General features: G+C 35.5%; 2 protein-coding genes across 5 annotated transcripts in view; one reads left to right on the top strand and one right to left on the bottom strand.

Annotated features, from left to right (window-relative positions):
- Positions 1–26,465, bottom strand: part of LOC148954301 (ATP-dependent DNA helicase Q1-like) — a 97,745-nt gene that overhangs the window by 17,690 nt on the left and 53,590 nt on the right. For all 4 annotated transcript variants that reach the window (XM_089087015.1, XM_089087014.1, XM_089087016.1 and 1 more), the window contains exons 9-10: positions 21,985–22,086; positions 19,283–19,437 (exon numbers count right to left, since the gene is read on the bottom strand). In XM_089087015.1, coding sequence (XP_088943141.1) covers positions 19,283–19,437; positions 21,985–22,086 — 257 coding nt within the window. The remainder of the gene's footprint in view (positions 1–19,282; positions 19,438–21,984; positions 22,087–26,465) is intronic.
- Positions 799–9,259, top strand: LOC148954302 (uncharacterized). The gene is made up of 2 exons (XM_089087013.1): positions 799–880; positions 8,568–9,259. Exon 2 carries the CDS (start codon positions 8,574–8,576, stop codon positions 9,171–9,173), a length of 600 nt encoding a protein of 199 aa, XP_088943139.1. The 5' UTR covers positions 799–880; positions 8,568–8,573; the 3' UTR covers positions 9,174–9,259.

Here is a 26,465-nt window from a genome sequence, read left to right as displayed (position 1 = left end):
TTTTTAATCAATATGAATGTGCTGCAGTTCGGGCATCATCATGATTGCAGCAATAGTTGCAACCTCGTAAGAACAAACCACGGCCCATAGTAACCAACAGTTTAAAAATACGTTAAAAAAAACTCCGTCGAATAAAAAACGAAAAATACACCACTCAAATCACCATTGCCAAAAGCAATAAACAGGAAATTATTTACCCCCCCCCACCTTGAACAACAAGGGAATTACTATTTGCATGGGCAGCACTGATGTGTCTTCTTTTTTTTTTCTTCCAGTGAACCCTTCTCGTTTTATAGAAATACTCGTAAACAACTCAAAATGAAAGCCAGATGGGCATAAATTGGCTTCCTCGATTAGCTGACTCCTCCAACCTCGTATCACATTGAAAAACTTGGTCTATCCCAGAGTTCGACTCATGTAGCCTACACATGCTCTACAATAGTAAACGATTTTAATGTATGCGATCAATTTCGAAATTAACAACTTTACTTTTTACAGTTCGATTTTCTTTGACCTCTTGCTTAGGGATGACAAATAGGACACAAATACTGTTACAGGGCAGATACATGTGTGTTGTTCAATATTTTCGTTGAGCTTATCATTTGTTAGACGATGAAAACAAGTTTTAAATATGCCAAAAAAAAAATAACAAAAAACAAACAAGATTGAAATCAAGAGTGACAAAAGAAAGAAAAAACACTTTCAATTCTTGATAAACATCAAGTCACTATGAATAATCTTGTTCCAAGAAAGATATTTTGACACTTCCTTAACTGACTTTGCGGTCTAGACTATAAGAGCACAGAATTTATAACAAAAATTTCAGTTTATGTAGAATTTTGAACACATACGACCTTGTTCTGAGATAAAAACGGCCTAAGTAAGAGTTTTACGTTATTTTAAGAGCATGTTTCAAATGTTGAGTATCCCCATGTCCAAGGGTACTTCAGGGTCAAATGGGTGTCACGTTGCCCAATTGGTTTCGGCCCTTGAGACACAAAAGCCTTTAATTTGCGATAAAATAAACCCTCTCAAAGTTCCTAATACAAATCATTCCATACGATGAGGCCAAAATAAAAATGCATTGGAGATACATCGCTCTTTATTGAGTCAGCATTACATCGTTATCTAAGAAATGAATATAAGAGGCTTCTATTTAATTTTGGGCCTCTACCCCAAAGATTACACTTATAATGCTTCCCCGGGAACTGTTTCTGAACTTTGCAGCCATTTTGATTAAGTCTAGGACAATTTTAGGAGATTGGCCTGGGCCCTTGTTTCGTCGGGGTAAAGATAAAACAAGAAAAAGAGGCGCATTAAGTCTGAGTCTGATTGTATGAAATGATATTAAAAACATAAAATTTTGGACAGGGAGCAGGACTCAATACCTCCTACCCACCTCAGCCTACGTGCCTCATTTTAGGGTTCAATACCAAAGAAAAGCGAGTCTGAAAGGAATTAATTAAAAAAAAAACAAGTTTTCTGACGGAAGTAAAGAGCGAAGTTGAACCTTAAAACGAACAAAAAAGATTGCTTCAGTCTATCTAACACATATGAATAAAACTAATACAAATAAACCAAATAATCATATTTCCCTATGTTTGTGGGATTATAGAAAACTAGCGCTTTACTGAAAACACAGAAACTAAGTATATAAAAACAAGAATATTGATTTATTATTTAAAAAGTGAGTACGTAGCCTGACAACAACAAACTAATCTATAAAGCTTTTTATAGTCTTACACCAGCTGTGATATCAGTAACTTTCAGTATACAATTACAATTACCTTAAAAACATAAGCATAAAAATAAATATTATTTTAATATCCGCAAAGTCATTGAACAGTAAACAGAAATATTGGATTGATTTATCAGGTAACATTTTGGTCTCACCAGCTATAATACCAATAGTGAGCAATAAACAATCTTAAATTGTAATAAAAACACTTTAGTATTACTAAAAAAAATGCTTTATTTTTATACTGTAAAAAGTGGCATTAGTCGATTTACTTTTAATGTACCAAAACTCCTATATTGTTTTGTGTTCTCAATAAAGCGCTAGTTTTTTATGCTGATTTCAATGGTGCACTTTTTATTTCGATCCGACGTCATTTTCGAGGGGTTTCAGGCTTTTTTTCGAAATCACCAAATATTTCTTTTCGCAATAAACTTTCACTTTTAAGACGAACGGAAATAATAGTTAACATTCCTGTGTCAGTGTCAGATGGCAATTTGTTTTCACTGGGCAGTTTGTTTTCGGAACGCGATTTTGACTTTTGGTTACTATGGGCTGTGGTTCGCTCTTTAGTAGGTTGCAGCTACCGCTGCAACCATGATGCCAAAGCATGGATTTAGAGATAAAACGGCAAAATTTTACAATCCAGTCCAATACAGAAACGTACAGAGGAACTGAAATGGGAGGAGAGGCGGAGAGAAATTCAAAAAAAGGCAAAATAGACGAAAAATATGAGAAAAACCTGTCTAGAGCCTTTTATTTCAATTTCGAGTTCCAGTTGGATGAGAATTTACAGCAAGAGAACCAAAACTGGATGATACATTGAAAAATCACTTCATTATATTAAATGAAATCAAAATTTTTTTTTTCACGAAAGCAAAAAGGTGTTATGACTCAAGACGAGTCGAAATTAGAATGCGTTACTTTTGTGTTGCTACCACCCCCTTTCCCTACTAAGAGTGGTAAGTTAAAACTTGCTGTTTCCTAATGAGATAGAAGATTAGGGAACATGTAAGATTCATTACTTTAATTTGGGACTTAACTCCGAACCTACGGAACTACCCTATAGTGTTACATGGGCCATCAAAAGTGATAACAACACTGAAAGCATCACAACACAGTACAGTCATGCGCACAGGAGTTTATTGCGGGGTGGTAGGTGGGGGACATAAATTCAAAAAAAGCAAACTGTAGGATAGAATTATCAATCGCAAGTCTCTGACTGCGGGAGAGGACACGGACTATAATCCCCCCACCCCACCCAGCGCACATTCATTGTCTATTAGGTTTTGGGGTTCCTTTGGTATGAATCAGCAGATCAACTAAGAAATGTAGTCAACCCTAAAAGTGCTAACAGGGGAGTTTTTTTCCATTTTCCCTGAAAAGTGTGGGTAAGCCCCCCTCTGCAGTGGCTGCGTCAGGCACAAACAGCATTGTCGGGTACGGGCACACAATATTTTCCACCCATACAAAGTAACTCCCAGGGAGAAGCCACATGAACCACCTAGGAAAAATGAAGACCTTAGAAAACTTCATTTTGGGATCTATAAACCCGTGTACTTGCCTACCCTCCCTCGTCCTAGGATCTGTTTAAATCCACATCATGTAAGACAAGTAAAGAAGATATTATTACTACTACGTATTAATACGCTGAATTTACCTTAGTTCATTATCATCACACCTATTCATTGGACAAGTGGTTCCCCTGAAAATTTCCTGGCAGCCTTCTTAAGCCCAGGCAACGGTTCATTTTGATAGATCTTATTTAAATGCCTAGAACAATATGTTGCTGTAATCGTGACATCTTAGAAAAGCTTCTCGATGCTTAAAAATCCAATGGCTGTGCAAGAATTTTCATCCGACGGCATTTGACCCTTTTAGGGACAACATTGTCGTTTTGTGGAACAGAGTGGTGTGGAAAGTGGCACTTTACATTAATCTGGTCTTCTTGTTACTTAGTTTTAATGAAGATCCGAAAATTTTGAGCATTTCCCAAATTCTGTCCTAACAACAGAATGTCCTAGCTAGCAAGAGTGTCATCAGGATATTTTCCCGGGGCGGGGGTGTAAGTGTTACCAGAAGCCTTTGTTTTCATCAATATTAAAAGCGAATATTTCTCATTTTTTTATTTTATACATTTTTTAATGTGTTCTTGTTTCCCAGGAGGTTTCCCTTATGCTTTAACTCCCACTGGATTTCCACACTTGGAAAGTTTGTATACCAAGCAATGTTTCTACCATATTTCACTCCACCAATTCCAAACAGATCAAATGGTTTATAAAACCCAAGTGGCCAACCTATCTCAACTAATCATCGTTTCACTCTGTACCTCCCCGCACACTTATCGCCCTCGTAAGGGATAAGCTTCCAATGCTCTTTGCAACGCGCGACGGCGTCAAAGGGAAAATGTTATTTCAACCTGCACAACCTGCACTTACAGTGCCCAGAGCAAGGCTGGAGTTATTTCGAAAAACATCCATTCCTATCAAGGCGGTTATTCCTACGTTCAACATGACACGTATCAGGGAAAGGGACTGGAACATTTCTCTTCTATTATTAAATAAAAAAACAAGTTTTTTCAACTGAAAGTAAGGAGTGACGTTAAAACTTAAAGCGAACAGAAAGTATTCCGTATATGAAAGGGGCTGTCCCCTCCTCAACGCCTCAGCTCTTTACACTAAAGTTTTTTATTGTTTAAAAAATAGAGTTGTGGGAAAGTCAAACTTTATCGTAAAGAGCGAGGCGTTGAGGAGGGGACAGCCCCTTTCATATACGGAATAATTTCTGTTCGTTTTAAGTTTTAACGTCGCTCCTTACTTTCAGTTAAAAAAACTTGTTTTTATATAATTTTTGAACTTTTTTGAATAAATTCAGGTTTTGATTTTGGCTCACTGTACATGAATAATCAACACCAAATTTGCATATTAATTTTACTTTTATTTGGTTAAATGGCTTTCTCGAACGTTGTTTAATTTTATTTACGTTGATTTTGAATTGAAATTATCAAGTATTTTGCAGTAGGTTGCATAGGTTGCATCAAGACATGGCTAATTGTAGACAGAGACATATTTTCTGTTTGTTTTAAGTTTTGATGTTGCTCCTTACTTTTATTAGCCATAAATATACGTAACTTACGAATTAACTTACGTAACGAATTTCTATATTCATTTATTTTTAATATGTATATCAGGGGGTTCGCCCCCTAGTCAATACCTCGCTCTTTGCGCTAAAGTTCGAATTTTGTTCCAATTCTGTAAAAATGACCCCTTAATCACAAAGACCGTTAATTAGAATAAATAACTCTTTACACTAAAGTTTTTTATTGTTTAAAAAATAGAGTTGTGGGAAAGTCAAACTTTATCGTAAAAAGCGAGGCGTTGAGGAGGGGACAGTCCCTTTCATATACGGAATAATTTCTGTTCGTTTTAAGTTTTAACGTCGCTCTTTTACTTTCAGTTAAAAAAACTTGTTTTTATTTAATTTTTGAACTTTTTTGAATAAATCCAGGTTTTGATTTTGGCTCACCGTACATGAATAATCAACACCAAATTTGCATATTAATTTTACTTTTATTTGGTTAAATGGCTTTCTCGAACGTTGTTTAATTTTATTTACGTTGATTTTGAATTGAAATTATCAAGTATTTTGCAGTAGGTTGCATAGGTTGCATCAAGACATGGCTAATTGTAGACAGAGACATATTTTCTGTTTGTTTTAAGTTTTGATGTTGCTCCTTACTTTTATTAGCTATAAATATACGTAACTTACGAATTAACTTACGTACCGAATTTCTATATTCATTTATTTTTAATATGTATATCAGGGGGTTCGCCCCCTAGTCAATACCTCGCTCTTTGCGCTAAAGTTCGAATTTTGTTCCAATTCTGTAAAAATGACCCCTTAATCACAAAGACCGTTAATTAGAATAAATAACTCTTATGAAAGTACTAAAAAATCTTTGGTTTAAAGAGTGAGGTATTGACTAGGGGGCAAACCCAATCATATACATATACAGAAATTGTTTTCTTGACTTTTTTTTCCTTACCTTCTTTTTTTCTAAAAATATGAATTTATTAATAATTATTATTGTTTTTATTTATTTTTGATTAAAGGGCGGTTAGAAGATACAGCCACGAACAGGATTTTTTTAATCTTAATGTGGTTGTCTAGTTATTTCTGATGTTTGTTGAATGTTTTTTTTGGTAAAGTAAAAATGTCTATGTCTATGCCTATGTCTATACGTAATATTTTCTGTTTGTTTTAAGTTTTGATGTTGCTCCTTACTTTCAGTTGAAAAACTTGTTTGTTTTAAATTTAATTTCTGATATTTTTTTTTAAATGATACTGGGAAATCCGGCGCCCCCTTCATAGCAATGTCCCTTCCCACACCCATCCTCCCCCCACTACCAGAAAAAATCCCCCTGAAAACGTCTGTATACTTCCCAATAACCAATACTATATGTTAACATTGGGTAAAGTTCATAACTTTTAGCCCTCCCCCCGGAGATTTTGGGGATTAAGTCATCCTAAAAGACATAGTTATCATGTTTTCGACCATGCTGAACAAAATGCCTATCTCAAAATTTTGTTCGGGTGACTTTGGGAAAAAAATGAGCGTGGGAGGGGGCCTAGGTGCCCTCCATTTCTTGGTCACTTAAAAAGGGCTCTAGAACTTTTAATTTCCGTTCCAATGAGCCCTCCCACGATATTCTAGGACAACTGGGTCGATACGATCACCCCCGGGAAAAAAAAACAAAAACAAATGAACACGCATCCGTGATCTTTCTTCTTGCAAAAAATACAAACGTCGACATTTTTGCAGATAGGAGCTTGAAACCTCCACAGTAGGGGTTCTCTGATACGCTGAATCTGATGGTGTGATTTTCATTAAGGTTATATAGCTTTTAGGGGGTCTTTCGCCCTTTCTTCGAAAATCAGGCAAATTTTCTCAGGCGCGTAACTTTTGATGGGTAGGACTAAACTTGATGAAACTTATATATTTGAAATCAGCATTAAAATCTGATTCTTTTGATGTATCTATTGGTTGGTATCCAAATTCGGTTTTTAGAGTTTCGGTTACTATTGAGCCGAGTCGCTCCTTACTTACAGTTCGTTACCACGAACTGTTTGATTATGATTGTCTTCTTAAGAAGAATGTGGAGGCAATGAGCTAGCATTGAACCAATCAGCTGTGGCCATTTTAGCTAAGTTTGCAGCCAAAGTTATTATATAAAAAAAGTTGTTTTTTTGTACAGTTCTACGCACAATACAGATATATAGATATTTATATATTTTTATACTGTGGTTCTACGCTACTGTGAGCAGGATATATTTTTGATTTACTATATTAATAAATAAAGCAGAAAGCTTAACCCTCCTTGACCCCCGAGATCCTGAATTTCCCAAAATTTCTCGGTACTTCTTATTCAAAGTATCAAATATTTTCTCTTCCTTTTGTTACTGGGCCCCCTGAATAAAATACGTGTCTAGTACGTATTACAGATACATGTTTTATTTTTCAATGGCAATGACTTTAAAGCATGTCTTGCGAATATTTGGAAATTCCTGCGTACCTGTCTGTCCGGTTTGGGTCAATTTGGACTAGGACGATAAAATCCAAAGTGACTACGCCACGGCAAAATACCAATTTCTGCCATTTTATACCGCTTGGAAAACATTTTGTTTCGAATTGAGCCAATATACTTTCTAGAAAACGGTCACCAGGAAGCAAACAGCTTTAAAACAATCAACAAAACAAGCTGTTAGAAAATCTCCCACTTCTGCCACGCAGAGGATCCCTAAACTTGCAATCAGTCTATTTAAAATGAGTGGTTAGTATGGTAGTAAAAAGAACAGTCTCGCTGAAAGTTACATCCACAAACTCAAAACATTGAGGAGCGGACGTATAATCAGCTTAGCGTGAGAGAGATAAACTACAATGTAGTTACATTTTAATTAAATATTTTAGTTGGTATTTTGGTTGGTGGCCGGTCACCGGGCGGAGGGGGGGGCGAAAACGCCTAGAACCATTTTGGTTAGGTTAGATTAGAAACCACTTAATATAATGTGTTCCAGGGGCCTGCTTTCCACAATTCTCCCTTGTAGTTTCCATAATTTTATTACTGAAGTATTACATTTTCATCATATTTAGGTATATTTCATTGGGATTAACCCAACTTCAATTCTCATGTGTGTTCCGTATAATTAACAAGCACCAACGTATCCAGCCTTTATCGACAAGAATACAAATTCATATTTTTTTTAAATGGATGTTCACGGGTACCTAATTTCACCCGATAGCATCAAACTAAGGATCGTACAATATCAGGAGGATAACTCACTTGAACGAATAATCAAAGATTTAATGCTAACGTCTACCGTTTTGCACTGCAAAACAATTCTGTTCCCAATGTGGCCAAAATTATTTAGAGCAAAAATTCTGAGATAGGCAATTTCTTTTAGGGGGTTTATCAAAGGAGGTTATCATTCACGTAACTAGAAATAATCCCGAGAAAAACAAGAGAAACGTATGGTCCAAAACTATCCAATTGCAAAATCTTGCAAAGACAAAATTCAGTTCACTTCACATTATTACTAACGCGTTCACAATACGTGAAACAGTGGAGCACAGAAACACAAAATGAAAATGAACATTAAAAAAAAAAAAAAAAAAAAAAAAAAAAAAAAAAAAAAACCTGACCTCACAGTTTACCAGCTCTTTCGCAATAAAAATGTCACTCGAAAACTGAAAACTACATTTTTGTTTCTTTTTAGTTTTAAAAAGTCACGAGAAATCAGTAATATAAATAAATATCAAATTCATTCATTTCAGGTCAACATGCTGAGATTGCCAATCATGAGACCTGTGGGAATGCAAAGAGGGCCCATGTCCCGGATGGGAAGCATGCCGAGCCCCATGAACCGTATGCGCCGTGAAACCATTCTCGACCCAAAAGACATCTTGCATAGCGAAGAAACTCAAAAAGAAGAAACCCGTGAGCGTCGCTCTACCTGTGATTGTGATAAAAAGGATGAGAAGGAAACGGAGTGTTGCATCGAAGAAAAGAAGGAATACAAACGCAAAGACCACAAGTACCGTGAAAAACGGCAATGGAATGATGAAGCTTTGTCCCGAGAGAAACGTCAATGGCAAGAGCAGCAGCTTTCCCGAGAAAAGCGTCAATGGGTTGAAAATACACTTCCACGCGAAAAACGTCAATGGAATGGAAATGTCCAATCACGCGAAAAACGCCAATGGAGCGAGAATGTTCTACCACGTGAAAAGCGTCAATGGAACCCAGATAGTCTCTCTCGTGAAAAACGTCAATGGGTTCCACGCTTCCGACGCGAAGATGCTGCTAAGCCAACTTTGGTCGTAGAAGATATCGACGAAACTGCTGCTAGTGTTCTTCCAGCACTCGAAAATTTCAAATTTTAGCACACATATGCACTACAACTTTATTTTTTTATGCATCATATTTGTGTGAATTTCAATCAGTCCGAATAAATATATTTTCTATAGCATTTGCGGAGTTTAAGCAGCAGTAATGGGCAATTTACGAATCTTGGAAATCAGGAATTGAAAATACTTGCTAGTTTATAATGAAGATTTTAAAAAACCTCGTTATCAAACAATACATTATAAGTAGCAGGAATTGATTTCAAGGTTGGTGAATTATTTTGAAACACACACAAAAAAAGAAAAAAAACTGATAAAACTATATAAAAAAATAAAGGAACTGATCGGAAAAATCGTAATAATCTTGGAATTTTTGGATAACCGAACCAGAAGAACCCCTCGGCGCATGTGCCTGATGATCATTTCAATTAATACACGCAACGTAACACAACGGAGTATTTCTTTAACTGAAAAACAAGAACTACAGCTTTGAATAACGTCTCCTCTTTAGAACATTTTCGTTTTTTAGACAAGAATTTGGATTCTTTTTTCACTACAGGGTTGAACTATATAAAATTTCAAATCGAGTAGAAATTTCTCAAGAGTATTACCCACTCAGGTACGTGTGAGATATTTTTCAGTGGAGGGGGGGAGTAGAGGCGACAACGAAATACAACCTATTGAAAATTGGGATGAAAAGTGGCCGGAAATTCGAAGAATTTAGGATTTCAGGGGGGAAGGGGAAGGAAACCTCCTGCATACGTCCCTGTACTCGCTTGCCAGTCCCTAATATTAACGTAACGCGATATTATATACCCTTTACTGAGAAGTATACTGGTTCCCTGGAAAACGTGCGGCGTAACATATTTAATATCAGGAATTGAATCCTACATTTGCCTATATTTTACCTCTGTTTTGCATCCTATAATCAAACAGTTCGTGGTAACGAACTGTAAGTAAGGAGCGATGCGGCTCAATTGCAACCGAAACTCTAAGAAACAGTCTTGATAACAATGGATACATCAAAAGAATCGAATTTTGACGCTTATTCAAAATATATAAAAATTATCAAGTTTAATGTTGCCCATCAAAAGTTACGAGGCTAAAAAAATTGCCCAATTTAAAAAAAAGGGGGAAACACCCCCAAAACATTTAAGAGATCTTAATGAAAATCATACCATACATACCACCAGATTCAGCATATCAGAGAACCCTTGTGTAGAGGTTTCAAGCTCCTATATACAAAAACGTGGAATTTTGTATTTTTTGCCAGAAGAAAGATCACGGAGGCGTGTTAATGTTTTGGTTTGTTTGTGTATTTGCTTTTCCCAGGGGTGATTGTATCGATCCAGTGATCCTAGAAGATCAGGAGAGGGTTCACTTTATCAGAAATCAAAAGTTCTGGTGCCCTTTTTAAGTGACCAAAAATATTGGAGGGCAGCTAGCTCCCCTCCCACGCCCTTTTTCTCCAAAGTCGTCCGATCAAAATTTTGAGATAGCCATTTTGTCCAGCACAGTCAAAAGAGCTAATAACTATGTCTTTGACGATGAATTAACCCCCAAAGCTCCAGAGGGAAAGGCTGCAAGCTATGAAGTTTGACCATTGCTTACATATAGTATTGGCTGTTGGGAAGCATACAGATATTTTTTTTTGTGGGGGGGGGGGCTTATGTTGGAGGATCTTCCCATGAAAGAATTTTTGCGGGGGAAGGAAGTTTGCTATGGAGGGGGAGCTGGATTTCCCGGCATTATTTAAAAAATGACCAGAAATTAAATAAAACAAGTTACCTCGGTATTTACGCTAAAGTTTTTTTAGAACTTTAAAAAATCTTATTATTCTAATCAAACGGCTCTTGTGGCTCTTGTGCTTCAGGAGTCATTCTTAAATAATTGGAACATAAAGTCAAACTTTAGCGTGAAGAGCGAGGTATTGAGGAGGGGACGAACCCCTCTCATATACGTAATAGTTTCTGTTCACTTTAAAATTTAATGTTGCTCCTTACTTTCAGTTGAAAAAAAAATCTTTTTTATTTATTTAATCGTATGGAAAAGGGCTGTCGTATCACAGTGCACTGTTACAACGTTGTATTATTGAGCACTGTTACGACGAGACACTGCACGGTGCGATTACGGTGCTATTAGGGTGGAATACAGCTAAATGATTTTAAGAATAATTTAAGACTAATAGGTGACTCTATTTTTGAAAAACACTTATACATTTAAAATCCACCGGAAAGAAGATTATAATGTTTTGCGTTGTCGAATATATTTTCCCTCCATCAAGCATCCGTTTAAATATTTCGTGTACGGGAGCGCTGTGGAGAAATTACTGTCTTATCAGACCTATTTGGCTCCCTTCAAGGGAGCGAAATATCTTAAAAATCGATTTAATGAAAATTGGTTTCAGAAATTCAAGGGTTCGTAGCCTTGCAACGATAGCAGAGGAGACAGGACCTCTTGGGCTTTGGTGCCCTATGTGATTCCATAAAAGGGTAAATTTCTGCTATGAAGCTTGAAAACTCAACCATAAAGTCAACTTTTTAATACTAAATTAAAAATTAGAAAATACACATTTTCATAAGATACAGTTTTTAGTGCCAAAATTTTCCATCAAGTGCAAAAGTTTATTTAGCTAATGATTAAGAAATGGCTTCGAAATAATTTGATTCGCCGCCAGATTTTATTATATAGATGAGTATGAATCTATGCCTCTTATTAAAGCTGTGAATGCAGTAAATTCAAGAAGCTGGTTTCGACTCCTTTTATAAAAACCTATTCCAAAGCGCTAGACACATGGTGAATGCCCGATGTGACACTAATCCTCAACTATATTTAAATTTTAAGCAATAATTTTACATTATTTGACTTGCTGCTAGTCCTATATTATATTAAATTTCTGAAAGAAAAGTTTTACTCTGTTCGACCTGCCGCTAGCTCTTATATCACCAATACTTTATTGTATTAGAATTTTACAACTAGAATTTGACATAATTGGGCTGTGAATCCTAGAATTTTCAAAGGTACGAACCTTTTGTATGAGCAAAACTTAAATCTGCATGGGCCAATTTTGAACCTTTGGCACAAATTGGCATGAGCCAAACTTGTATGAGCCACCACTTAAACTGTACGAGCCAAACTCCCATTTTTGGCAATAGTTGGTATAATCTTTTAGATCAATAATCTTATGAGTAGGAGAGGAGGGGGGGAGATGAAGCCTAGAATTGTTATGGCTAAAAAAATTCGTAGGCTAGTGTTTTAATGGTCTGTTTTTGGCTCGACAGTTACGTAGTTATTTTTGAACATCTTTATCTTTTTGCTCGTCAATTCAGAGGCAAGCATTTTCATTACATTTTTTTGGGCCCCAAAAGTTTGTAGTATACGTTTTTGCTTAATGATTCATATGCTAGTGTTTCGATCACAACTTCCAAAGGTAAACAAAACCGAGACAGGGGGGGGGGGGTCCCGTCTGGGGTGGGAGGACATCATAAAGAAAGATTTAAAGGAAATGGGAACTTCGTGGGCGAGTGTAAAAAGGGAGGCTTTAAATAGATTTGGATGGAGGAGGAGCGTGCGTAGCTGTGTTGGCCTCAGGCGGCTTGGTGATGCGGTGAGTTGTTAGTTGTAGTAGTAGTTTTGTAGCTCTCAAACTTGAGTCGTGATGGTCGACTATGTGCAATTGTGGATTTTTATTTGATTTGATTTTAAAAACAAACTTTTTCCACAGAAGCAGTTTTTCAAAGAAAAGTAAAGAGCTAAACTAAACCAAAGACGAGCATAAATAAAATCAAATAAGCTTAAAACGACCATAAGTCAATATCAATAAATAAATGAAACCCAAAATGAACATAATTTGCAATAAATAACGAAGTCAAATTAAAACAAGCAGAAACTACCACAAGAAAGAGCAGGGCTGACGCCCCCTGTGCCTTCTAAAGACCAGACCATAATTTACCCTTGACTGAAAAAAATTGTAATTTCGACCAATGAATTTTTATTCCGCATAACAAAAAAAAAATTAATGATAAATAAATCATCATGATAACCAGGATTACCAAAGAGCAAACGTATGTGAATTGACAGTTTGATATATACTGATATTCATTCCTGAAAGTCTCAACAATTTTGGATTTATTAACGTTATAAAAAAGACAAGGTTTCGAATGTATTTTGTTTTTAGTAAAGTGCAAATTATATTTTGGTCTTTACAAGACATAGGAGTCGTTAGCCCTACTCCTGTTTTCTGTAGTTACTGTTCGTTTTAACTTGAACTTGATTATTAAATCTAATTTCTGTTTTGCATGGTTTCACTTATTTATTGATAGTTATTAACGTCCGTTTTGAATTTGAATTACATATTTGGCTTTACTTCTGGTTGTCTTAGGTTTGAGGCATCACTTTACTTTGAAAAACTTTTTTGTGGAAAAAGCTTTTTTTAAATTAATATCTGTTTGTTTTTAATTGACATATTTTTGTTTTATAGGAGTTTCAACTTGATACCCTAAGCCATACCTCAGGTATTGTTATACTAGAAACAGTAACAACAGTAGTACTAGTATGCACATAGTGTATTTTCGTTAGTACAACATTCCCCGCAGCATGCCCTGGAAGTGTGGGCTTAATACTCTAAGCCGATCCGGAGCTATTGCTGATACGCCGTTTTGACAACCTGCATATGCATAGCATTTCTTGATTTCGTTCAATATCCTCTCAACATTTCTTGAAAATTTGACCTTGATAATCCTAGCCCTATTAGTAATAGTAGTAGTTAGCACATTGTGCATGGAATATAGGTCGTAAGTACTTTAACGATACGTTGATAAAATTCCTGAGATATTGTTGATACACATTTTGAAAACCTGCATGCATATAGAGTGTTTTTATTAAGTTCAACCTCCCCCTCGACATTCCCTGAAAGTATCACCTTAATAGCCTTGGTAGTAGTAGTAGCATCGTTAGTAGAAGCGGTAGTATTAATAATAGAAACAGTTGTAATATGTATATAGTGCAATTTGATTAGTTGAATCCTCAGCATTTCCTGAAAATTTGACCTTAACCCCCTCGCGGGCGCTGGTTGCTTTTGAGGACACTTAATTGTAACCCCCTCTTTACCCAAAGCTGAGCTTTTAACATATGTGTCCTGGTGCCATTTGATTGCCGACTCTTCCATAAACGTCCCTGAAGAGCCGTCTACGGGATAAGCTGTGCTTTCTTCCTGCCATTTTAGCAGAAAATTGTAATTTGAGTTTTATCAAGGATTTGCAAGGTAACTCCACTTTTTCTTTATTTTATAGACATTATCGCTGACCTGGGGAATTCGGGAATTTTTTCTCAGAGAATTCGTACCCTTAGAACTGTGTTAGAGTAATTTTTTCAACTTCTGAATATTTCATACAGTTGAGCCACCTATTTTCCTTCTGTCCCACATGAGGACATTGCCCATTACCAACAGCTTTCTGTATAGTTTTTGTTCCGTATAGTTTCCGTAGAATGTCACAGGTAACACTACTGTTCATTTGTCCCCGCTTTTACCTTGTGCTCGCAAACTAGTAAAGCTTCTGTTCTTGACAGATGAGTCGGCAAAAAATCAGGCATGATGAAAAAATCATGAAAATCATGTTTGAAGACGATAATGACAATGGAATTGATTCAGACCAATCATATCTTTCCTCCAACGAAGAAGATGGCAGAGATCCCACTTGGCGGCCTCCAGGTGAAGAAGAGGACGTCCAACTTTCTACCGGATTAAGCCCATTGGCTAGAGATAAGCAAGAGAGAGCTACAAACGAAGACAGTGTAGACCACGAGGTAGCGGAACCTGATCGAACGGAACCATCTCTCCAGCGTGTTGCTAGAATTTATGCGAGGAAAATGAAAAGCCAAAGCACGGAGCCCAATAGTTCTGCTTCTTTTGCGACGTCACAAGCAGACCCTGCTGTCAACAGTTCAGTTTCAGATGGAAGATCACAGACCACTCCTTCACAGTCTAACACTGGGATTGCAGCTAAAACCAAAGTTCCACGAGACAACCCGAAGTCTAAACCGGTCAAGGCCAGACGACGTATTTGGAGAGCCAATGTCGATAATCCTCTAGCAGAGTCGGATCCTGTCGATTTCTTTGAGGGACTTCTTTCCGACGAAATGCTTGGATGTCAGGGAGTCTGGCGACGAAATGTCAGGGAGTCTAACGGTTACGCATTGTCAAAAAAGGGTATGAGTTGAATTTGACATCAGCAGAACTACGCATCTATGTTGGATGCCTTCTGATAATGAGCTATGTTCGATACCCAAGAATTGAAAACTACCGGTCAAATACCCTGAGGCTACCTCAGATTGCTGATTATATTTCAAGCAAAAGGTGCAAAAAGATCAGAGAATGTTTACATTTCACTACTCAACAAAGTAGCCCTGATGGTAACAAATACTACAAGATCCGCCCATTTTTGGAGATGTTGCGCAACTCTTTCAAAGCAGCAGTGGCCGACAAAGAATACAGTTCAATAGACGAGATGATGGTCGACTTCAAGGGAAGAAGCAGCCTCAAGCAGTATATGGCATATAACCAACTAAGTGGGGTTTCAAAATTTGGGTTCGGGTTGGAGTCTCAGGATATGCGTATGATTTTGAGCCATATCAAGGCAGCGGTGCCAACCGCAACCCACCAGCGTAAGGGTTAGGAGGAGACGTGGTTGTGAAACTCACTCGTGGCCTTGAAAACACAAATGCTAAAGTGTATTTCGACAACTTTTTTACCTCGGTATCTCTGGTGGAAGCATTAGCAAAGGAAAAGATTTATAGTGTTGGAACCCTTCTCACAAATCGACTTGGAGATGCTGTACCTAAGCTAATAACAAAAGTCGAAATGAAAAAGAAAAAGCGAGGAACCTAATCGTTTGCTATGTCTGCTGAAGGAGTGACGGTTTTACGCTGGAAAGACAACAATCTCGTAAATGTTTGTTCATCCTTCACTGGTTATGCCCCGACTGACAGTGTCCAGAGATGGTGCAGCACAGCGAAATCGAAAGTGGCGGTTGAAAGGCCATACGCAGTGAAGGAATAGAGGCGTGGATTTGATGGATTCGCCGACTTCACTTTACAAAAACGACTTTCGAAACAAACGCTGGTACATGCACCTTTTCCACCATTTCCTTGATGTTGCTGTTGTCAACGCTTGGATTCTCTACAGAAAAACCTGCCCTGTCGGCACACTTGATCTCCTCCATTTCAAAGCGTCTGTTGCAGTAGCTATGACGAAAAAAGGTATGGTGTGGATGAGGACAAGCCCTGGTTGGCCTTCAAAAATCGGCTTTGTCAAGAAAAGGACTGTCATTGCTATCCCAAACGAGATCCGGCTTGATGGTCTGAGTGGCCATTGGCCTGGCAAGTCCGGCAAAAATAACGCTTCTCGATGCCAGGACAAGAACTGTACGAGTAAAACGAGATTCATCTGCAAAAAATGCAAAGTCGCATTGTTCCCCGAATGTTTCGAGAACTTTCACAGTGTCCGATAAGCCCTTCGAAAGAGTGTTTTCTGGGCGGCGTCCCCATATGTGGACAGTAGCATATTTTACCTTTTTATCCTTTTTTGTCAGTTTCTGAATACATATATGAAATCTATGTATTTTTCTACATAGGAAAGAACTTTTTCCTGTCAGTTTATCTCAAAAATTGGAAATTCGCCCGCGACAGGGTTAATACCCTTAGCCTTAGTAGTAGTAGTAATGACACTGATAATAGTAGCAGTAGAAGTTCAACAGTAGGATAGTTCAACATCCCCATCAACATGTCCTGGAAGTTTCAAATTAATATTCTAAACCATTCATAAGATATTGATGATTCTTACTTTTGACAACCTGCATTGCACGTAGAATGTTTTGAGTTAGTTTAACATCTCCCTAAAACCCAGAAAGTTTCATCTTAATACCCTCCCAGGAATTTTCAATTTCCCTTAAATCCTTCTTCTAACCTCTTCCCACCCTATTCGGGGACAACCTGCTTTTCGTTTGGCCCAAGATGGTTGACCGAAAACAATTATATTTAGCAAATTGCCATCCTTTATCTACAGAACACGTTCTAGCAATCTCGGCCTTTCTCTCATTATAGACCTAGAGATCGTAGTGGAATCACATTTTTCGTACGACTTGCTGTTTGAAATATGGTTAGTCAAACGGGGTCTTTTTCTTTTTGTATTTCTTTACTCTACTTTTTCCTATTATTTATCGTGGGTTGAAAATAAATTATTATTATCATAACCTATCATTATATATATATATATATATATGTATATATATATATATATATATATATATATATATATATATATATATATATATATATATATATATATATATATATATATATATATATATATATATATATATATATATATATATATATATATATATATAATTCCCCGATGCGAAAAATTCTTCCCCGGACAATTCACCCCCACCCCCCCCCCCCACGCAAAATTGAGCAGCGAAAGAAAAAGTACAAAATAAGTACCTCAAAATGTCGATCAGATGTTCTAAGGGTAACAAAAGGACCACATATCAAAAACAGCTCTAGGACAGGGACTGGTTGGTCCTCCTCCAGTAACTTTCGGCTCATAAAAAAGGACTAAAACTCTCAATTTCTGATCGAGTGAGCATTATCCGAAATTTATACAACCATGAGGTGGAGGTGGGAATGAGGAAGGGGCAGCACCCCTCCTATACGGAATAAATTCTGCTCATTTTAGGTTTTAATGCTACGGTTTACTTCCATAATAACAACATAGACCAGAAATATTCCCGGAATCAAGAGGGATTATCAAGGCCATATTCAGAAGAGGGGTTAGAGGCTTTTAACCCCACCCCACTCCCGGAATATTTTTTCCGACTTTTTGATGAGTTTAACGTTTTTTGTACCCCCCCCCCCCCAAAAAAAAAATCCTGGATACGGCCCGGGGGATAATATGTCGATTTCTACCTCCAAGCTCCCTCCGTATCTCCCTTAAAAATAATTCCACTTGAATATCTTCAGTAAAATTATTATTAAGAACTTATTCAACAAATTACTGTTACTCGAAAATTTAGACTAAACATTCAAATCCTGTGGGAAATTTTCTTTTCAATCCAATATCTGAATTCTCAAACAGAAAACTGAAAAGCTACCAACCAATTTACATGCATTGGTATATACGCTTAAACAGCGAGAAATAGTGTGTTTATTGGGCTGGTAGCCCACATCATATCAAACAGTTCGTAGTAACGAAATGTAAGTAAGGAGCGACCCGGCTCAATAGAAACCGAAACTCTAGAAAACAGAATTTTGATACCAATAGATAAATCAAAAGAATCAGATTTTTTTGCTGATTTTAAATATTTACGTTTTATTAATTTTAATCTTACCCATCAAAAGTCACGTGCCTGAGAAAATTTGCCTTATTTTCAAAAAAGGGCAAACACCCCCTAAAAGTCACAGAATTTTAATGAAAATCACACCATCAGATTCAGCGTATCAGAGAACCCTAATATACAAGTTTCAAGATCATATCTGCAAAATGTGGAATTTTGTATTTTTTGCCAGAAGAAAGATCACGGATGCATGTTTATTTGTTTTGTTTTTTTTCCCAGGGGTGATCGTGCCGAACCAGTGGATATCGCGGGAGGGCTCATTCGAACGGAAATTAAAAGTTCTAGTGCCCTTTTTAAGTGACCCAAAAAATGGAGGGCAACTAGGCCCCCTTCCACGCTCATTTTTTTCCCAAAGTCACCCGATCAAAATATTGAGAAATATTGATTCTATAACAAGGTAATAAGTTACACTTTAAGGCCCCATTAAGGGCTCAAAATAGAATTTCCCCCGGATGCGATTTTTAAATTTGGAAAGAACACAAAAAAAATGCATCTAATGATGTATTTACTTTCTTACTAGCTAAATTATATAAAAAAGGAAAAACTGACCTAGGAAAACAGGATCCCTTCTTCTCGTTGTTTTACCCCATGATAAACGCAAAATGTGTTTTTTTCATTCGATAACTTTTCGTTCTTTTTACTGGCTCCTGGCGGAGATGAGCCACATCAGACTTTAAAAGGGCCAGTCAATAACATGACTGGCTTACGGAATAGGTCACTTAAGTACCAATGAAACCAAATCACGCTTTTTACCTTTTTGAATCTATACAGTATGCAACCATGCCATATACATTTTCCAAACCTGTAGCTTCAGCAAAAACCATTGTGCTTATTCTGAAAAGGTCACCAAAACGGTAATACAAAATGCAGTCTGCTGGGCTATCGTCCCGTCCGGCTCTTCCACTTTCCTAAAAGAATGGAAAGAACAAAACTGAATATTCATCTCCAATTCTTCAATTACATCCACTTCAATCATGTTCGCCTCACCAGTCTTTACAGCGCTTCCCGCTGCCACATATTATGTATTTGCCCCCTTTTGGAAGATTTTCACTTTTGAATCACATCTAAAAAATACATTTTTATCTTCGTCCCTTTCTAACAAAAGAGGTAAAAAAGCCCACCCTAGAGCTTGTAGTACCGTATCATTTCCGTTACATCTATGCAATAAAAGAGAGTTGACATTTTTTCTTCATGGTGGCATCCTCAACACCGCGACTACTAATACGACCATTACCATTTTGTTACTGCCACCATTTCTGGACTTGCCAGCTGTGTTACCAGATGTCTAGTTTGACATTGCGCAACCATTAAAGTGAAAATGCACCAAAAGCTCTATTTTTCTAGTGAAAATGAACCAAATGAACGCTTCCTCCCCCCCCCCCCCAATATGGACCGATTTGAAAAATTCAATGTGCAACCGTCTCAAAAAGGGCCGAAATGGTGCAAATGCGCCACATCTGGCCACTCTGCTTACCAGGTGTTTGCGAGGACCTCCGCTTCAACCATTTTCAACCCGCCCGTCTTTACACCTCTATCGCGCTGCCTCATACCCTGTATATTATTCCTTTTTGTAACACATTTAATCAACTGATAAAGCAAAAAACTGTTCCAACTTTTTCTGTTTTGCCAATTTTTTATTCAAATAACCACTAAGGACACTGAACATAATATTGTTCAATAGATGTATATAACTTCGTTTCTCCTTCTTACCTTTATGTTGTCCTGCTCTCCTGCTCTGTCCTTTTTAATGTTGCTGTAGACGAGTTTTCAAATAATCAAACAAATAAAATTGCTCAGGTTACCAATCATGTTTAAAAATATACATACAATAAAAATATACATCTTCAGGTTACCAAACATGTTTAAAAACAAAATGCACACCGCAATCCTGACCACAACTGAACCATCCTTCAATGCAAGTTTTCTTTTTTCCTTTAATTTTTTTTCTTTTCATATTTGTTTCTCTGAATGAGCGGGGAAATGGTCTAAATTACTCAATTTATTATTCAAATGACGGATAATTGCTCCCTTACTCATGACAGAACGCTACCACTTCTTCTCTTAAACATGAAAAAATTGCGTTTAGTATCTAACTGTTCATGGTAATGAAGGATGACCTTTGCTAGGGCTCTAATTTAGCTGGGGGTAATTGCCCCCCCCCCTATATTTTAAAAAACATTTTTACACCTTTTTGTACCTTCATTACGGAAAAAATCGAAAAATCCTTGCTCACTCTCTTGTATTTTCTTGAGCCCCTGGACTTTTCTCAATAGGCTAAATGAAATTGGGTAATTTTTTTTAGATGAAAGTATAATGTGATACTAAGACATTTAATGAACAAAAATCATCCCATATATGAGGAGGATATCCTCCTTATTTTTGAATGCAACAAAGGTAGTAATCTGGTAATCACAAATGTTTTCCCACCTCTCAAAGTAATTCAGCTGACAATCACATTGTTCAAAGCAAGTGCACATCAATAATCTCTTCCATTCTTGGGGTAGTGGGTAGAGAAATAGTCCGATCTTGGTCATTCAGGAGTGGTCCAATCTTGGGGTAGAAAAATGCCGAAAATATCCTTCCGAATTGAAAAATCAGGGTTGGAATTTCGTATCTGTATTTCACTTGTGGAATACGGTAATGATTAATGGAAAAATCTTATTTCAAGCGTGGAATGGTTCTAACTATCAAGTTTTATTTTGGTGAAAGAACATTACTGAGCTGGAAAGTATATCTGGAAAGTAAAACCAAATTTCCAAGCGCGTTCTCCTCGAAATAATGTCGATCTTAGACAGAACAAAACCATTCTCACACGATGAATCATATTGATTCTCGTCGCATAATTTTTTACAAGATTGATCTCATTTTGGGGGGTGTTTAACCTCTTTTTTTCAAAAAAATATGCAAATTTTTATAGTAGCTTTTGATGACAAAATTGAGAATTAACAAATGACACATATTAATAGTAAGAAATAATAGATGTTGACATACCTATTATAATCAAAACTTCGTTTTTAGAGTTCTGGTTTCTAGTGATTAGGGGTTGCTCTTTAATTAGTTATTCACTACAAATTGTTTGATCCAGGTATGAACTGTTTGATCCTGAATACCCTTAAATGTTAGGAAGGCCCCCCTACACCCCCGTATAAAACTCAATTTGATATAAAAAAACACCGAAAGTTAGGAGATTTGAGCCTAAAAATACCCTTTTTGAGGCTTAAGACACCGAACTCCCCCCCCCCCCCTCTTTGCAAACAAAGATCATCTGGCTCTCCTTCCCAATAGCCGATTCGCAACCATACACCACTGTACATAATTTCTTGAAACATCAAATAAATATTTCGTGCTTACTTTTACTTTTCGCAATATTTCGTGCTTACAAAGTTCCCTAGTGAAACCTACAAACAGTATGAAATATGGAGATCTAACAAAATCGGAGTTTAGATCTCTATTACCTGATAAAAGTTGGCCATAGACTTCGAAATTGAGTGATGAATTACAAAGCGGACATCCGGTTTGTCCATACCCATACCAAAAGCAATAGTAGCAATTACTGCCTGAAAAACAAACGAAAACGTCATTTCAACGTTAAGTCAAACAGAGTTATTTCATTTTTCAGCGTCAAACTAAACATAGAAACAGAGACGTCACTTCAGCGGATACAGATTAGGCGGGCTCCCAGAATACTCCCACATAAAAGATTAAAAAAAATATAAAAAGTAACTTAGTTTTTACTTTTGATGAAAAAAATATTGCTTCAATAACAAAACATTTATTTACGAAAACGAACTTTAAATTTCATTCATTATTAAAAATTACTTCACAACAACCATCAGAGAAACAAGGTAAAACATTAATCAGGAAACCTTTTTATTTTGTAGACGTATTTGTTAATTTCAGAAAATTACAAAATTGTAAGAGGAAAATTCCTCAATTGTGCATTTGAGCAACAAAAGATAGCTGCTATTTATTTTTGTTATATTTTATAGCAAATTATATCTTGTTACATTTTGTATAAAATCATGTCTTATATAAAACACAAAATTTTATACAAAATTAGATTTTATGCATATTTATGTAAATTATCTTATTATGTGTTATATAAAAAAGGTATAGCGATTTCAAATCGGCTAAATGTTTCATAATGGGTTGGTTATACCAGGATTTTGAGGTTTGAAATTAAAACCAAAACATAATGGGTAACTTAAGGCTAAATAAATTAAAACACGGCAACACTGACGAGGTGTAAGGACGAGACAGTCTGCCCAATTTAAATTTAATCTATATTACACCTTGAATATACTCAGATCGAAAAAAAATGTTTTTTTACGATCTCATTTTTTCGTTTTTATAATAATGAATTTAAAGTACCGGGGAAAACAAAATGAAAACATATTTAATTCTTATTTATATTTTTTAAACTTATTTATCTATTGAACATCCATCATTCGAGATGGGGACGAGAAGGAACGAGAAAAAAAGATGAAACAGAAAAAACACATCTTAGGTCTATTCATACCTGAAAATTGCGATTTCTTCAAATTTGTCCTTTGACTGTTTTGAATAATGAGGCTTTAAAGCAATAACACATTTTCACTACTATCGTCATGGTCAACCACAAAAATAAAAAGGCAAAATAAAATTATATTTACTAATTTTATTAATTTATTAATTATATTTTATCAAGTTTAAGTTATCAAGTTATCCTGCTCTAATTCAATAGTGTTTAGTATTTTTGTACGTCTGTGTCATGACAATAATTAGTGTAATAGTACTTAAATTTTTTTTTATCTCAAGCTTCATTTTTATCATTAAATGTCGTTGCTATGACAAGAGTTAGTGGAGTAATTGACTTCTTGATCTTGTGGGGTTTTTTTTCCTCTTCTTCTTTTCTTCCTCTTCTACTCTCTTTTCTCTCGTCTACTCTATCTTATCATATCATGTAAATGATGGGTGTTCAATAGATAAATAAATTTATCAAATATAAATAAATAAATAAAAATATAAACAAATATAATAAAATAATAAACAAATAAATACAATACCCTATAGAAAAATATAAATAAGAAATAAGAATAATATAATTAATAAAAACATAAATAAATAGATAAATAAAGGATGTTCAATAGATAAATAAATTGACCAATTCGAACAACCAGATTTAATTTTCACTCTCTTGCTACTTTAATTACAATTCAATACATATGATATTAAGTATAATAATATGTGTCAATTCATGTAAAACATCAAAAATATGGTGCTCAATTTTACAATATATATACAAAATACATTTCAAACTCCAGTGTCATTGGCTGGTGTGAAATACACCAGTTTTGACGAAATTAATTTAGTTCTAGGTCTATTTCCTAGAAATAGAATAATTTTTGAAAAACTAATTTTGAAAAAAATAGCGCACAAATCACTGGATGATTTAAGAAAGTCATTAATCAGCCAGTAAATCACTAAAATCTGGTGTTTTTTTTTATCACCGGGTAGCAACCCTGATTTTAGCACCTTGGGTACTCATGCACCTTCATACAGAACTGGAATCAACAGGCTCAGTTTTATACTAATGAAATATAAAAAAATTTTGAAACAGTTTAAATAATTAAACTATTATTAAAAATAACAAACTAAAACTAATTTCATTATAATTTCAGTATAATTTTTCTGTCTATTTCCTGCTGAATAGGTACTTTGTTTACAAATTCACTGTTATTTAGTTTAGCAAAATGAAAAGAGGTATCTTCAATTTTTATAATTTTTCGGGAGAACGAATGTTCGTAATAGGCTTTAAAGCAATAACACATTTTCACTACTATCGTCATGGTCAACCACAAAAATAAAAAGGCAAAATAAAATTATATTTACTAATTTTATTAATTTATTAATTATATTTTATCAAGTTTAATTGATAATTTTATTTTAAGTTAATAATTTAATTTTAATTTAATAAAAACGATTATTTAATAATTTAATTAATTGATCTAACTGATTTAATTTGATTAAATTTACAACGCTTTTCGTTCGTAAAAATTCCAACATTAACTATCTATCGACTTCCGAAGACACCTACATCTTCGAAGGAGACCTAAACCTTCTTAATCTATTAGGCGTCATAGGATTTTCGCTAATTTTTATTTTTACTGATTTTTAAATACGTTTCCTTTTTTTTCAATTAGGCACCTGCTAGTGTTGAAAACCACATGGATACATGCAGAATTCTTTCTCATTATAAATTGAATTCTTCTCCATTGATCCAGAAAATCTAGACTTTCTGACCCTGATCTTGCAATTCCTAAATTAATTTCGAAGCATAACCAAAAACACCATTTTTCACAGAATGATTGTTATCCTGCTCTAATTCAATAGTGTTTAGTATTTTTGTACGTCTGTGTCATGACAATAATTAGTGTAATAGTACTTAAAAATTTTTTTATCTCAAGCTTCATTTTTATCATTAAATGTCGTTGCTATGACAAGAGTTAGTGGAGTAATTGACTTCTTGATCTTGTGGGTTTTTTTTTCCTCTTCTTCTTTTCTTCCTCTTCTACTCTCTTTTCTCTCGTCTACTCTATCTTATCATATCATGTAAATGATGGGTGTTAAATAGATAAATAAATTTATCAAATATAAATAAATAAATAAAAATATAAACAAATATAATAAAATAATAAACAAATAAATACAATACCCTATAGAAAAATATAAATAAGAAATAAGAATAATATAATTAATAAAAACATAAATAAATAGATAAATAAAGGATGTTCAATAGATAAATAAATTGACCAATTCGAACAACCAGATTTAATTTTCACTCTCTTGCTACTTTAATTACAATTCAATACATATGATATTAAGTATAATAATATGTGTCAATTCATGTAAAACATCAAAAATATGGTGCTCAATTTTACAATATATATACAAAATACATTTCAAACTCCAGTGTCATTGGCTGGTGTGAAATACACCAGTTTTGACGAAATTAATTTAGTTCTAGGTCTATTTCCTAGAAATAGAATAATTTTTGAAAAACTAATTTTGAAAAAAATAGCGCACAAATCACTGGATGATTTAAGAAAGTCATTAATCAGCCAGTAAATCACTAAAATCTGGTGTTTTTTTTTTATCACCGGGTAGCAACCCTGATTTTAGCACCTTGGGTACTCATGCACCTTCATACAGAACTGGAATCAACAGGCTCAGTTTTATACTAATGAAATATAAAAAAATTTTGAAACAGTTTAAATAATTAAACTATTATTAAAAATAACAAACTAAAACTAATTTCATTATAATTTCAGTATAATTTTTCTGTCTATTTCCTGCTGAATAGGTACTTTGTTTACAAATTCACTGTTATTTAGTTTAGCAAAATGAAAAGAGGTATCTTCAATTTTTATAATTTTTCGGGAGAACGAATGTTCGTTGTGCTAGCTACCGCTGGCACCACTTATTGGGGTGTAAGTACGGGTGTCGCCACTTATTGATGCAAAAATGGCGCAAAAAGGTTGCTATGCCACTTACTCGAAGGGGAGAACCCCTTGTCGGCCCAAATGTTAGTGAGATCCCCGCTCTTACCCCAACGGTTCTGCAAATATCAGGTTTGGTACTACCCTATTTACAGCATACCCTGTCCCAGGGTATGATAACGCGATCGAGTGGTCAAATGGCCACTTTCTAAAGCCAAATGTACCCGCCTTGGGATACGGCTAGAAAATATCTTAACTCTCTCCTTGGAGGTAGGACAAACCTCCCTGTCAATATAATAATGACGGTAACTCGTAGCTCTATTCCTACCCTGCCTGGGTTACGGAAAATAGTACACAGTTTGTAAAAAATACCTTACTTGTATTCTTCCAAAAGGGTTACATATAACAATAGAAATATCCTTCCCCAATCGGGGTCAAAACGCAGACTCTTTCCCCAA

The sequence above is a fragment of the Artemia sp. Qi Xiang Cuo genome, chromosome 3, assembly GCF_049724085.1.
Source record: "Artemia sp. Qi Xiang Cuo chromosome 3, ASM4972408v1, whole genome shotgun sequence".
NCBI classification, from domain to species: domain Eukaryota; kingdom Metazoa; phylum Arthropoda; class Branchiopoda; order Anostraca; family Artemiidae; genus Artemia; species Artemia sp. Qi Xiang Cuo.
Note: the sequence above shows the minus strand (reverse complement) of the source record. Positions and strands in the feature narration are given on the sequence as shown.

Bases quoted from the DNA above. Each gene is read 5' to 3' on its own strand.
- LOC148954302 (XM_089087013.1), top strand. From the start codon at position 8,574: ATGCTGAGATTGCCAATCATGAGACCTGTGGGAATGCAAAGAGGGCCC.